General features: G+C 42.3%; 1 protein-coding gene across 1 annotated transcript in view; it reads left to right on the top strand.

The window, feature by feature from the left end:
• Positions 1 to 15,702, top strand: part of LOC108793046 (deleted in malignant brain tumors 1 protein-like) — a 63,803-nt gene that overhangs the window by 39,159 nt on the left and 8,942 nt on the right. The window contains exons 4-5 of the mRNA XM_018563952.1: positions 2,261 to 2,578; positions 8,170 to 8,379. Coding sequence (XP_018419454.1) covers positions 2,261 to 2,578; positions 8,170 to 8,379 — 528 coding nt within the window. The remainder of the gene's footprint in view (positions 1 to 2,260; positions 2,579 to 8,169; positions 8,380 to 15,702) is intronic.

The raw sequence follows: 15,702 nt of genomic DNA, 5'->3' as shown, positions 1-15,702 counted from the left end.
GGCCCCTTCTTCGGGACGCAGAAGCGATCTGGCGACAGGTAAGTCGCCAGGATCGCTTCTGTTGTAAAGCCGACAGTCGGCTCTACAAGTTTAAACAGAGTCCCGGCGGCAAAAGTCACCGGGAGTCTGTTTAAACAGCCCCGATGCTGGCAACGTACACTGGACGTCGTCAGTCACGAAGGGGTTAAAAAAAAATAATGGCCCCAACAACCGCTAAAATGTTTTGTGAACTGAGTGCTATGTTTTTGTTCTATATTGAAGTTAACCTATTCCTGTCCTGGTATTTTATTACACGTATTGTGGATGCAGTATGCATTAACATCCGTGAGCATATACATTCTATGTTTATACAGACTAAAACTGTATGTCCAGCCAAAACTTTTTTTCTTAATTTTGGATAGATAGACTTTACTGCTTTAAATTGTATGTGTGAAGTAGCACTAGACCTTGGGGGTGAGTGATAGGTCTGTGGCAGTTCAGCTTGTGAAGAATTCTCTGCGTTGGTCTGTTTAAGAACACTGATCACTCTATTAGTGTATGACATAAAACATAACCAACGTATTGTGGGGGATTTAGCCCCCCTTCCTTCAAGGATTTAGTGGCATTATATCTGTTGTTCATGAGCACTGAATATCATGTCCTAATATTATAAGTGTCTTGAAGTGTATTCTATACCTGCAGTGGCAAAGAAAGGTTTCATGGTTCTATTCAAGCATGTGAAGATTGTGGAAATGGATGAGGGGCTCCGTGTTTGAATAGAAAGTCTTTGAAACTCCAGCCGGTTGAAGAACATTGATCACTTTGTTACAGCATGACCTTACACCTTTTATGCCTTTGCAGGCACTGCAGAAAACACCATTATCATAATGGGACAAAGACGGCAGTGCCCATGACTAACAGATGTAACACTAACAAAGCCCTGAAGAAGGGAGAGCCCCACTCCCCATAAAACATGTTATGTGTACATGGACTACATTTCCCAGAGTGCTACAGAAGGAAGGGGAAGTGAGTTCTGAGTGAAGAAGGTTGCTGGATTAATTCCAGCATGGGAAGACGGAGGACACAGACTATCTCTCTGGCTGCACAGAAAATGACAGAGAGACTGTACTTACTTGTCACAGGTACAGTCCTGAAGTGACATCTACTACACTGTGGAATTTGCTGCTTGCTCCCGTGTGGAAGACAATCGTCTGAGACTACGGGTGAGGTGCCATCCTGTTGAGAGGCCATCGCAGGCGGCGACTTGGCCCAGACAAACGGACGCTGAGGTTGATGACTGGATCATCTGATGACATCAGACAACGCTACCTCCATCTCCTAATGCACGTGTGATAATGGATAATGATAATCCCTGATATATCTTCCGGCTGCAGACTGCCATCTCCCTCCATGTATGGGTGAAAAGCCTCTGAAGCTGGCCATACACCTTACAATTATCTGCAGATTTTCTGTGGTCAGATGGAAAAGGTGCAACAGATTCCTCCATCTACACTTGTGTGGATGGAGTAATCTCCACCTGGACCAATCTGTTGCACTTTTTCCATCTGACTACAGAAAATCTGCAGATAATTGTAAGGTGTATGGGCACCTTAACAGTATACACAGATTTCTCAACCATTTGTATTGGGTCCCAACGTTGGTTAGTTGAAGATACTACCACTGGCCAGTTGGTTAGGTACCCGGGTACATTGGGACTAAAGCTCGTGTATAGTTTGATCAGCGTTTTTTTTTTATGTTTGAACCAACTTTGAGACCTAATAGGATTTTTATTATATTGTACTGGTTTATGAACATAATCTATTACAAATATATAGTAGGTTGATGTGGCCCCCAGTACAGCCCTTTCTTATATTGTTGACCATCTGGTTATCCTAAAGTGACTTTAACATGAAAATAATTAGTCAAAGCCGTTACTTGTAAAAGAAGTGTTTAAATACTAACCTTTATCTTCACTTGGTACCTGTGCTAGCATACACCACTTTGTTCACCAGTTCCCAATCCCCAAAGTCTACTGGCAAACTGACACTTTTGAGAGTGTTGACCTCCAATTTCCCATTGCATATTTTACTGGTTTCTCCCTCTGTTTACTCTAGCAACACGGAGGGCGATATTTCAGATTATTCTGTAATCTGGTACTACATTTTAGGAGAGCATTTTTTTAGGAGGCTGTTATATAGTCAACCATTTATCCCATCACTATCATATTGGTTGACTGTGATATATGTTGAATGTCTCAATATTATGTCACCTTTTGTTCTAGACATGCCACTTTCTCTTAGGCTGGTAAATGGAGGGGATCGATGTGCTGGTCGAGTGGAAATCTTCTACAAGGGGGAATGGGGGACGGTGTGTGACGATTTTTGGGACAAGAGTGATGCACAGGTTGTATGCAGACAGCTGGGCTGTGGCTGGGCTGTTTCATCTCCTGGGAGTGCAAGTTATGGACAAGGGCAAGGACCAATCATACTAGATAATGTGAACTGCAGCAGTAATGAAGACTTTTTGTGGAATTGCCCCCATCAAGGGCTTAAAAGTCACAATTGTCGTCATAGAGAGGATGCTGGAGTACTTTGTTCAGGTACATTTTGATGGAAGTGAATTGTTCTGTTTTTTTTAGCTAAAGACACATACAATGACAATATAACTCAGGTGTGCTATTAGGGTGTAGTTATCTGAGCAGCCTTGGACTTCCTGTCAGCTTCCAGTCAACACAAGCCTATTCATGCCAATAGCATGATATTTTCACACATACAACGGCTGTTCAGTAAATATCTTGCACCATTCTCTGTAAATTCTAGAGACAGAAGTGGATGAAAGGTCTTTATCTCTGAGACATGCAATTCCCATGTTGGCATCAAAAATGTGTCTGTTTTCTAATGGATCTCGCTGGTGAGATTTCTCTGTCCTTATGAACAAATAAATGAACACATGACAGTGCTTATAACGCCTCATCACTCTATCCAAACCTGATAAAAAAAAAGTTTGGGCTATAGAAACACTTTAACACAAAATCATACTGCAGCTAATGTGTATTGTATCAAGAAGCAATCAAAATAATTTCTTTAATCTAAACATATAAAAAAGGGATCTATAAAAAAAACCTAAATGCAAATGTAGGCGGTTGCATTGAAAAGTTGATCCACCAGCTGAGTGTGAAGTGTGTGGAAATGTTTTTATTTAATACATTTTTATTGTCAATGTTTATATAAATACATAAATAAACAATATAACAAAAATAATTCCAAACATTTCTACAGTCAATGTTGCTCTATAACCCGATATCGTAACCACCAGTTGGATATCTACTCCTTAGATCATAAATTCCTACATCGGGTGCTCAGCTCTACAGCTCTCTTAAAATTATTCCGGTATTTTCCGTTCCTACTCTTCCACTCTACCACTAACACAGAAACCAATCGCGCACACGGAGAAAAGAGGGAAAAACAAAAAGTATTTCTCATCTAATTACTTCTAATCTCTTGACGTATCTTCAATCCATCTATCCCATATTTGATAAAACTCTGCATGTCTATCATAAACCCTCGACATAAGTTCTTCCATTCTCATAATGTAATTCATCTCCCATGCCCACTACATTTCAGGAACCTGCTCTGACCTCCAATATCTGGGGATCACTGCTCTGTAGTGTGTTGAAATTGAGTATATAGGAGGATAGAAAAATTGTACATTTATCTTAAATGTGTTATTCCTCTTTTTTTCCACTGCAAACTGCTTTTGTCTACTGAAGATGCTGTACATACAATGACTGGTAAGTTTCAGGGATCATTTACAGAATATTAAAATGTTCAAATGAAAGAGAGAGATAGATTGAGAGTAACTGGTATAATATCCGATGTTGTATTTTGATATTGTGTATTGATAATTCTTTCCAAAAATGTTAAGAAACAATTTCGGTTCAGGAATCTATTTGGGATGTGTTGCAACTTTAAATTGTACTGAGGACATGTCATTGTATAGTATGCCATTTCTTCTGTGTATGTCATTGTATTGCTTATCACGTACTTGGGGAATGCTGATGCAAAGGACATGGCATCTCTTGCACCTGAACATACACTATATTACCAAAAAGTATTGGGACGCCTGCCTTTGCACACACATGAACTTTAATGGCATCCCAGTCTTAGTCTGTAGGGTTTATTATTGCGTTGGTCTACCCTTTGCACTATAACAACTTCAACTCTTCTGGGAAGACCGTCCACAAGGTTTAGGAGTGTGTCTATGGGAATGTTTGACCATTCTTCCAGAAACGCATTTGTGAGGTCAGGTACTGAAGAGAAGGCCTGGCTCGCAGTCTCCGCTATAATTCATCCCAAAGGTGTTCAGTCGCTTCAAACTCGCTCATCCATGTCTTTATGGACCTTGCTTTGTGCACTGGTGTGCAGTCATGTTGGAACAGGAAGGGGCCATCCCCAAACTGTTCCCACAAAGTTGGGAGCATGAAATTGTTCAAAATGTCTTGGTATGCTGATGCCTTAAGAGTTCCCTTCACTGGAACTAAGGGGCCAAGCCCAACCCCTGAAAAACAACCCCACACCATAATCCCCCCTCCACCAAACTTTACACTTGGCACAATGCAGTCAGGCAAGTACCGGCAACCGCCAAACCTAGACACGTCCATCAGATTGCCAGACAGAGAAACGTGATTGGTCACCCCAGAAAACACGTCTCCACTTCTCCAGAGTCCAGTGGCAGCGTGCTTTATACCACTGCATCCGACGCTTTGCATTGCACTTGGTGATGTAATGCTTGGATGCAGCTGCTCGGCCATGGAAACCTATTCCATGAAGCTCTCTTTGCACTGTTGTCGTGCCAATCTGAGGGCCACACGAAGTTTGAAGGTCTGTGCGCTTCAGCATGTGCTGACCCCGCTCTGTCATTTTACATGGCCTACCACTTCATGGCTGAGTTACTGTTGTTCCTAATTGCTTCCACTTTGTTACAATACCACTAACAGGTGACCGTGGGATATTTAATAGCAAGAAAATTTAATGGAACACCTGAATCCAATGATTTGAAGGGGTGTCCCAATACTTTTGGTAATATAGTGTATATGGAGCTCCTGAAGATAGAATAGGAAGAACCAATGCAGCACAATGACAATAGTGCCTAGGTGTGTTTAGACAACAAAACCATTAGGTAAAAGTAAAAGGACAAGAGTTAAAGCGGAGCTCCAGGCAGATACACATTAAGGCAGCTCTGTATTGATTGTATCATGAAATGTGTTTTTGGGTGCAGTGCAAGTACCTTAGTTTGACTCATTGACTTGCAATCACCTGTACAGCAGAGCTCAGAGTAGAAGAGGGAGAAGCAGCAGAAGGAGCCAGTCAGTTGTGATGCAGTGCTCATTAGCCCGCAAGGCACACGCTAATAGGAGAAGAAAGCAGAGTGACAAATAAGCTAACCAGTCTGCTTCTCCTGTCCATCTACAGGCTGGGGGAGGGACAAGACCTGCATGTTTTAACTAACTGAAGCTGATATAAATTAGGTCTCCTGCCCTGCCAGACAGAGCTGTGTAGTGTGCCAGAACTCTGTAAATCTCACAAGTGGATGGACAGAAATACAATTCCTTTGGAAGGTATAAACAGCTTCTTTACATGCATTTGATGTGTATATTTAGCTGTTTGTCTGGAGTTCAGCTTTAATTTGTAGCAAAACAAAATGTTAGGAGGATATTAGAACTTGTAGTCAGAAACAGGCATGTGGAGCATACAGTAGCTTACTATATGTAAAACATGCTCACATCTCCCCGTCCGGCTCTTAGCAACCTGGGATGCTCTGCTCGGAAAGGGGGTGGAATTCACATTGCAAACATTGTGCAGCAGAGCGGCCATGTGACCCCCCCACCACGTGACCCAAAGAGATGCCACCTGAGGCTGTCTCATTATAGGGACAGCCCTGTGTGTGGGTAAGCTGTAAAACTTCAACCTTGCCAGGAAGTGTTGGAACTTTGCAGATCAGTTTGTTTTTTTCAATGTTAATATTGGATTATGACAGTCCGAGCAATTGAACAACCTTAAACAATAGTTTCTTCCACACAAAGGGTTTTATTAAACAATTGTTTGTAGCATAGCTGATTATCTGTTACTTTTTTATAATTATGTTTTTTCCCCCTGTACCATAAGCCCAGCCAAAAACAATGGAAACTTCCCCAGGTGGGTACAATATGTACACATTTCATATTGCATATTTGTCTGGATTTATTTTAAATTATTTTTAAATTTAGTTCAAACTATTGAATATATACTGTATACTTGAAGATAAAATCACATGATATTTTAAAATTGAGTACCAACAGATTATTGCAAAATGAGGTTGTTTTCCAAATGCAGATACTGACACATGCAATACCCTATGAAAATCATGATGAGAATGTTCAGGCATTTAGGTATTACAACTCTATGTGCCTGCACTTGTACTTCTGACAGAGTCACTTTAATTGCTGTATTGTGTAATGACACTCCAAGCCATTGGACAACATTAAAAATGAGTTTCTTACACAGAAATGGTTTTAGTTCTTATATGACAATAAAAGTAGGGATGCAACAAAATTGAATTTTTAGACCGACACTGAAACTAAAAATTTGTAAGGCTGAAACCAAAAATTACTTTTTTTTTAGTTTAATTACTTTTGATTATTGAAAAGTTTTTTATATGTATTTATTTATTTTTACTTTACTGTCAGGGGCTCTGGGGAAATATTAGGGGTCTAAGCAGATCTCTGTTATTTCCCTTTAAAAAATAGAAAAACAGATTGAGGACACAGAGTCCCCAACCTCTTTTTCTGCAGCCCCTGTTATGAATGAACATACTGAGCTGCTCCTGTCGATTCATTAACTGTGGATATAATATATAATATGAGTTACTATGTTTGCAATCATGATTTAACAGGAAGTGGTGTAGAGCATTGGTGGCAGCAACAATGTTACAAGCTTTAGCATTCTGCAGAATCAGCTGGTCCTCAAGCTCTGCTATCCTATTTTAGGGTGGCTCCTTTCCCTTGCAGGGTCTTGAAGGTGTCTGCATAAATGCACTGACACAGCAAGACAAGTTTGTAGATGGACAACTGCTGGAGACTGTGCTGTCCCCTGTGATCTTGTATTGGACAAGAAGTTCAAGGAAGCAGAGCAGTTGGACTGCAAAATAGGAGAGGTAGAAGCAGGTCAAGGAGCCAGCCAGTTGTGCTGTAGAGTTTGATAGGAGAAGAAAGCATAGTGGCAGCAAAGCTAATCCATCTGCTGCTTATCCTTTCACTGACTAATAACAGGCTGGAGGAAGGAAAAAACTTGTAAGCGTTGGGTCAATAGGAATGTGTGGTTCACCTGTCAAACAATGCCTGGAAGAGTTGACATCCCTTTTGCAGTGTTAGTACTGGGTTATGACAGGTTGGACATGGGGCATTAAAAAAATATTTTTTCCACACAAAGGGTTTTACTACTTTAAATATACTAAATTTAAGATAGAATTGTTCATTAGGTTGCTGATTATTTTTGACTTTTTCATATCTAATATTGTTTTTTTTAGCTGTTTTTTTGCAAGAACTCTCAACGACAGCAGCACCTACCACAGGTTGGTACACATTATGCACACATTTCATAATAACTAATTGTATTGGTTTAATTCATTTTTTTAAGTCTAGTTCAAACAAACATACTGTCCAGTTTAAAAAAAAGATTGATGTGATATTTTAAAACTGATTATCAATTTGATGGTTTCTCATTACTTCCCACAGCTCCGCTATCCTAAAATAAACGTTGTATAAAATATAATCTACTAGGCAGCTGTGACAAAATAAATATTATTATTTAAAAATATGACATAAACAGCGCTGAAATGATGCATGTAACCACAATAAACAATACCAAAATAATTATTACAATACGATTATTATAGGGCTGTGGAAATTAACGATTAATTAATTGATTAATCGTTAAATTTTTAATCGATTAAAATTAATTTGATCAGTAATAAACATGAGAACAGCTGTAACACTCACCTCTCCGCCGGCTTCCGAGTCTTCCGGGAGTCCCGTCGGAGATCCGGTGACGTCACAGACATCGACGTCACCGGACTCCTCCCCCCTTCTCTTCTTTAGCTGACGGAGCCACTGGGGCCGGACAGTGCCCGCATCCCAACACTCTTCACATCCAGCTGGAGCCGGACAGTGCCCGCTCCCCAACAGCCCCCATATCATAATTGGGCCGGACAGAGCCCCCAGCGTGGCCGCATACCACCTCTCAACGTCACCGCCAACCCTGCATCCCACCTTCCTAGTGACGGCCATCTCTCCTAAGATCCCTCAGGAAATCATTACTGAACTGCAGCCACATTCCCGATCTCCTGCTCCGGGTGGCAGCAGAGGTACATTGCTCCACAAAACAGCATGTATACAGTGTATGTCACTTTCCATTTAACCTGCCGTGTTCGAATTGAACTGTGGTTGATGCCAAGCTTTATATATTGTGCATAGACTTGTGTCACCCCGCTGTGGTAGGGGGTTGTACCATCCACAGCCAGATGCGTTATAATTAATCTAAACTAATCGATGAAAAAAAAATTCGATCAATCGAACAAAAAATTTTTAATCAGTACCAGCCGTATATTATTATGAATCTGAATTACAACACAATGAAAAAAAAAAAATCTTTATTTCCAAAAAAACTTCAAATTAAGGGGTTTATTCACTAAGCTGCTAAAGGATCTAGCCATAGCTTTGGCTGATCCTTCGGCTAGCTTCGGCCCCAGGACCCCTTCGGTTCAGTAGAACTGAAGGCCTGCTGTACGTGCTATTCACCATATCCCGTACAGCTCCCGAAGTTGGCCGAGCGGCTCAGTCGAGCCGAAGGCATATGCCTCGGCTCGACTGAGCCGAGGTGAAAGCCGAAGCTGGCCGAATGGCCAGCCATTGGTCGGCCGACAGCCTGCTTCTGACAGTTGGGCGGAGCCAGCCATCATGTCACAGCTGGCTCCGGCCACTTGCAGAGAGATCAGCATCCCTGGTTACCAGGTAACCAGGGAGGCTGTCAATACACACTGAGAACCCGGCCGGGCCGCTATGATATCACAGCGGCCTCTGCGGGTTCTCAGTGTGTAATGGCAGATGGCATCCCTGATTACCTGGTAACCAGGGACGCCATCTGTCATTACTCTCCTGGACGCTCTGGGAGTCTAATACGGCTCCCGGCCGCCCAGGAGAGAAACACTTTCTCTCGGAAAGGTTTAGTTAACCTTTCCTTGCAATCTGTTTTTTTTTTTTTTCTGACATGGGGCCGCTGGTCGCCCTCAGTCAGAAAGAAAAAACACCATAGGAATCTAGATAGCTAGATTCCTATTGGCTATTTCACTTTGCAATAGCCAATAGCAAACTAGCTATTGCACCCGCCCACTGCTGCTGTTTGTTCAGCAGGAGATGGGGACCTGCAGTTCTCCATCATTTTTTTTTTTGGACGGCAGCAGAACCACCTGACCAATAGAAAACAGTTGGGCGGAGATAGCTGTCACCGATAGCTCCGCCCAATCGTTTTCTACTTTTTTTCTACTTTTTTAACTGTTTTTCTATTCTGCTCAGTACAATAGAGGTACCGAGCAGAATAGCCGAGCCGAATCCCGCTCGGCAGCATCCGGCTATTCACTCACTGCTGTTCGGCATCTATGAGAATAGGCCGAACAGCAGCGAGCAGCCTGCCGGGGGTTGGGTTCAGCCGATCCAGATGTTGGATTGGCTGAGTGGAACTCCTTCTGCACTTTGGATTGGCCGAACATGCTGAGCATGTTTGGCCGACCCGAAGCCACATGAAGCCACCCGATGTACGGCTGATTTCAGCCGATATACGGCTAGAATCAGCCGTACAAGCCTGAAGTGAATAGCTGAACAGCGTTCGGCTCACTTCACTTCGGGTCAGTTATTCACTCGGCTGCCGTCGGCAGCTTAGTGAATAGACCCCTAAGTCTAACAACCACCATCAGTGATATAAGCCAAAAACAGTTCACCACCAAGTGAAATGTATCAAATTCTGGAGCTCATTCCCTGGCTCGGGAGTGATAGAGCAGCTATATCACTGGCAAACAAGATATTGTTTTTGACTGAGACTGTTTTTATAGTGTTTGGTGAACTTTTTAAGCGTTCACCAAACACTTTTTAAGCGTTCTTAAGCTCTTTAAGAGTAGGTTTTTTTTGGCCATTTTAATAAAGTGGTGTTTTTTCAGCTATAATGAGGTTTATTTTCTCAGGACTTTCTGCAGTTTAGCTACTGATGATCTATATGGTGATTGGAGCAACAAACAGAGGGAAGCCTTGCTGTTAAACTTGTAAATAATAGCAGGAGCTCCCCGGTGCAACATAGGTCAGTGGTTCTCAACCTGTGTAACCTCAGGACCCACATTTGTCCTTGGTCATTAAGTTGTGACCCAAATTGCACTGCAATGGAACACACAGCATTGGGGTACCGTGCGGGTGTACGAAGTATTGGTGAGTGGTGCGTTTGGGGTACCCTTTAAATGAATAGCAGCGCAACACACATCCCACACCAGAATGCCTGTACTAGTGTAGATGGGCCCTCAAAAACACTGACATACAAACACAATCTCACACACTCACAGACATTCACAAACACATGCACACTCCCAAAAATGTTTTTATTTTTTTATGTCCAACCAGTCTCCCTTACTTATGGGAACTGGAGTGGATCCTCAGCATGGGGTCCAGTGTGGGCTACTGTGCCGTGACGGTCCTCCATCTATATGTGCATTGCTTGTACAGCTCCCTTGTTCGCCCTGTAAAGGTGTTGGGAGCCAGAATGTGACATCATTTTAGTCCATGCACCTCTACAGGACACCTGAGGGAGTTGCAAGCAATGCACTTATGGGTGGAGCTCCCTCTTGGCCATACCCCCAGACCAACCCACCTCAAGCTGACATTCAGTGCCGGGCAGAATATTTTGAATGGCTGCTTGGTGTGAGAACCTACAATGCTGTGCTAGGGGGAGGCAGAGGAGCCTCTCACCTAGAAAAGTGGAAGGCATGTGGTGACCCGCTGAACATGGGGTCGCATCCCACTTTTAGGTCACGACCCACCAGTTGAGAACAAGGGATTTAGAGAATCAAAGTTTATTCAATTGGGAAGATGCTTCTTTGTTGTATTTGAGAACTGTATTGATTATATAATTAACTGTGAATTATTTTTTCCCTTTATTCAATTTTTATGTTTTTCTCATAATATGAATATTATACTATGAAGATAAAAGAATTGTATTGATTATTTTGGAAAATGTATTGTGTTTTCATATGCCATTTCAGCGCGGTTTACACCATATGCATATATTTTGATTGTTTGACTACTAATAGTTTAGTCAGTTTGTTGCTCTCCTTGGTAGCTAATGACATATGGAATAGCTCATGAAAACTAAGAATATTAGAACGTTTTTGCATTTGGACACAGCATCTCTATGTACTTTGACTCAGTAGCTTTGAGGTTTTCTCTAGTTATCAATGGAGCTGGCTCCTGAAACAATTCCTGCTGGCTCCTGGATTGGGCAGACTCACTCCTGAACTCCATATTAAGTGGTCTACGCCTGATTTACATACACTTAAAAAATAAAAATAGTCATTTGGAAGGTTTCCCGATAATTACTTTGGCATATATGATAGTTTTAATTTTTTTTCTACCAGAAGCCTCCACAACAGTAGGAAATGTTATGGGAACTACCACACGTAAGTACAACATTTCACATAGTTATAGTTTTGTTTTTTCCAAATATAGATGAAATTAAAGTACTGTCCACTTTAAATGAGAATTGCTTGACATTTTAAAATTAAATTGTGATTTAACTGTTTGACTTCCAATGGCATGTTTAATAAGTCAAGCTGTTCTTCTACAAGGTAGCCGGTGGTGCGCAGAATGCCTGTGCGTTAAAACAAGCTCACAGTTGAGACAAAGCAGCCAGTAGTCAATGTTCCTGCCCAGGGCCCACATCTTCCTGTTCGAATGGACTTACTAAACAATAGAGTGAATGAATCTTTGTGAGCTTGCCCACACTGTACGAAGTGGAAAAGAGTTGGCACTCGTAGGAATCATCTTAATGGCGTCTGTATTGAAAAGGCATAAAAGGAGCTACAAAAATTGCTAACATTTTTCAGTCCACCAAGGGACCTTAATCATAGCAATAAAATCACTAAAACAAGAGCAATAAATACAAATATCTTGCCATATATGATATGCGTTGTGTGGAAATCCTGCCATATATGATGTCATGCATTGTGTTGAAATCCTGTTTGTTTTACCTGTGTCACTCTCAAGTGTGATGTATCTTTGAGAGATTCAACCCCCCTCTGGTTTAAACTGGGGTATGATAGATTCCCTAAATTTGTCATTTCTTGCTTCAGCATTGAAGGGGTTAACTCCTCGCCAGGTATATGCACATACATGTAGGAGGGTTTTGTCAGTGGGCGTTCCCTTAAGCATTTAAGGTATAATGATATATGATGGTCCCACATATAATGATGGTCCGATGTGAGAGCAGATGACACTCAATTCCCCAGGGCGTGTAGTCTAAGAACCAGCCAGTATTTACCAGTAACCCCCTTATGGGAATTTGGAATTTGCTTCATGCTGACCTCAGGTTGTGACCCCCCGGGTTCACCATGCTCATGCACCAGGGACCCTAAGTCAGGAAGACCTAAGAAAGTAGGACCAGAGCAGATAAGCTAGAAGTGCAGGTAGCAGTGGAGCAGAAATGTTTACAAGGTAATATTCCAGAGGCCAGGGCTGGCTGCGGACACAGATAGTCAGGAACAAGCCAAAGGTCAGGGCAGGCAGCAGATAATGATAACCAGAATACAAGCCAGAGGTCAGGGTGGGCAGCAGACATGAATAACCAGGAAACAATGCGTGAAGTCAATACACAGGAAACAATGGAAGATGCAGGCTAGGTAGCAGGGCGTTTGCAGGGAGGTGGTTGGGAAGCTAACTGGGACACTGAAGACAGCTAGTAATAACATTGCTCTGGCATCAAACCATAAGCTGCAATGTTTTTAAATTACCTGGGAATTGACAGGAAGCCTCTCTGGTTGGATGCAGTGGTGACAGTGTGAGGAAAGCCTGGAGCTGTGCCATTCTGATTGGCTGTGGCATGAAAGCAGACAAAGGAGCCAGAGCTGCCATTTTGATTGGACATGGTCGCAACACTCCAGGTAAAATTCGCCAGATGTGCGCACAGCTGCACACCATTAAAACACAGGGGGTTGCATTGTGAAGGGTAAGTAGCACTGACAGCAAACTTTGGTTATCATAATTAGGGATGGGCTGGATGTTTGGGTCAAACGTGAGTTCGACTTGAACATTGCTAGTTCAAAATTACAGCTCACACCTAGCTTTTGAGGTTTTCTCATGTTATCAATGGAGCTGGTTCCTAAAACAGTTCCTGCTGGCTCCTGGATTGGACAGACTCACTCCTGAACTCCATATTAATTGGTCTACTCCTGATTTACATACACTTAAAAAATAAAGTGATTTGGAAGGTTTCCCGATAATTACTTTGGCATATATGATAGTTTTAATTTTTTTTCTACCAGAAGCCTCCACAACAGTAGGAAATGTTATGGGAACTACCACACGTAAGTACAACATTTCACATAGTTATAGTTTTGTTTTTTCCAAATATAGATGAAATTAAAGTACTGTCCACTTTAAATGAGAATTGCTTGACATTTTAAAATTAAATTGTGATTTAACTGTTTGACTTCCAATGGCATGTTTAATAAGTCAAGCTGTTCTTCTACAAGGTAGCCGGTGGTGCGCAGAATGCCTGTGCGTTAAAACAAGCTCACAGTTGAGACAAAGCAGCCAGTAGTCAATGTTCCTGCCCAGGGCCCACATCTTCCTGTTCGAATGGACTTACTAAACAATAGAGTGAATGAATCTTTGTGAGCTTGCCCACACTGTATGAAGTGAAAAAGAGCTGGCACTCGTAGGAATCATCTTAATGGCTTCTCTATTGAAAAGGCATAAAAGGAGCTACAAAAATTGCTAAATATTTTTTAGTCCACCAAGGGACCTTAATCATAGCAATAAAATCACCAAAACAAGAGCAATAAATACAAATATCTTGCCATATATGATATGCGTTGTGTGGAAATCCTGCCATATATGATGTCATGCATTGTGTTGAAATCCTGTTTGTTTTACCTGTGTCACTCTCAAGTGTGATGTATCTTTGAGAGATTCAACCCCCCTCTGGTTTAAACTGGGGTATGATAGATTCCCTAAATTTGTAATTTCTTGCTTCAGCATTGAAGGGGTTAACTCACCAGTTATATGCACATACATGTAGGAGGGTTTTGTCAGTGGGTGTTCCCTTAAGCATTTAAGGTATAATCATATATGATGATCCCACATATAATGATGGTCCGATGTGAGAGCAGATGACACTCAATTCCCCAGGACGTGTAGTCTAAGACCCAGCCAGTATTTACTAGGAACCCCCTTATGGGAATTTGGAATTTGATTCATGCTAACCTCAGGTTGTGACCCCCCCGGGTTCACCATGCTCCTGCACCAGGGACCCTAAGTCAGGAAGACCTAAGGAAGTAGGACCAGAGCAGATAAGCTAGAAGTGCAGGTAGCAGTGGAGCAGAAATGTTTACAAGGTAATATTCCAGAGGCCAGGGCTGGCTGCGGACACAGATAGTCAGGAACAAGCCAAAGGTCAGGGCAGGCAGCAGATAATGATAACCAGAATACAAGCCAGAGGTCAGGGTGGGCAGCAGACATGAATAACCAGGAAACAATGTGTGAAGTCGGTACACAGGGAACAATGGAAGATGCAGGCTTGGTAGCAGTGCGTTTGCAGGGAGGTGGTATGGAAGCTAACTGGGGCACTGCAGCCAGCTAGTAATAACATTGCTCTGGCATCAAACCCGAAGCTGCAATGTTTTTAAATTACCTGGGAATTGACAGGAAGCCTCTGGTTGAATGCGGTAGTGACAGTGTGAGGAAAGCCTGGAGCTGTGCCATTCTGATTGGCTGTGGCATGAAAGCAGACAAAGGAGCCAGAGCTGCCATTTTGATTGGACATGGTCGCAACACTCCAGGTAAAATTCGCCAGATGTGCGCACAGCTGCACACCATTAAAACACAGGGGGTTGCATTGTGAAGGGTAAGTAGCACTAACAGCAAACTTTGGTTATCATAATTAGGGAGGGGCTGGATGTTTGGGTCAAACGTGAGTTTGACTCGAACATTGCTAGTTCATGTGTTCGCCAAACTCACGAACTATCAGGGCTTCGGCGGGCTGTTCGCCCGCTGAACGCCCCAAAATGCAGTGCGCCTTGTGAAGCCCAATCAGGACACAGATAACTGTGAGAGCCATGATTGGGCAAAGTCATGATGACTTTGCCCAATCATGGCTCACCTGTCAGCTGATGTAAGACTGTACCTGTGCCCAATTGTTTGTTTTCCTGGCATCTGTCAAAATGCCATTCTGCGGCGGCAGTATGTCACGAGCCAACGGGACGGCGGTCGTCTTTTTTTTTTATTACTATTTCTATTTATTTGTTTATTATTTTTTATTTTGTCAAGTCACCGTTGTCGTCGTGGACAAAGCTGAACATGGTGATTGACCATGGATTACGTGGGTGGATCCATTTTTTTAGGGTTTATTTATTATTTTTTTGCAATAAAGGACTTCA

This window comes from Nanorana parkeri, unplaced genomic scaffold (genome assembly GCF_000935625.1).
Source record: "Nanorana parkeri isolate BGI_ZX_2015 unplaced genomic scaffold, ASM93562v1 scaffold713, whole genome shotgun sequence".
Lineage (NCBI taxonomy): Eukaryota > Metazoa > Chordata > Amphibia > Anura > Dicroglossidae > Nanorana > Nanorana parkeri.
This window is presented reverse-complemented; position numbering and strand designations above follow the sequence as displayed.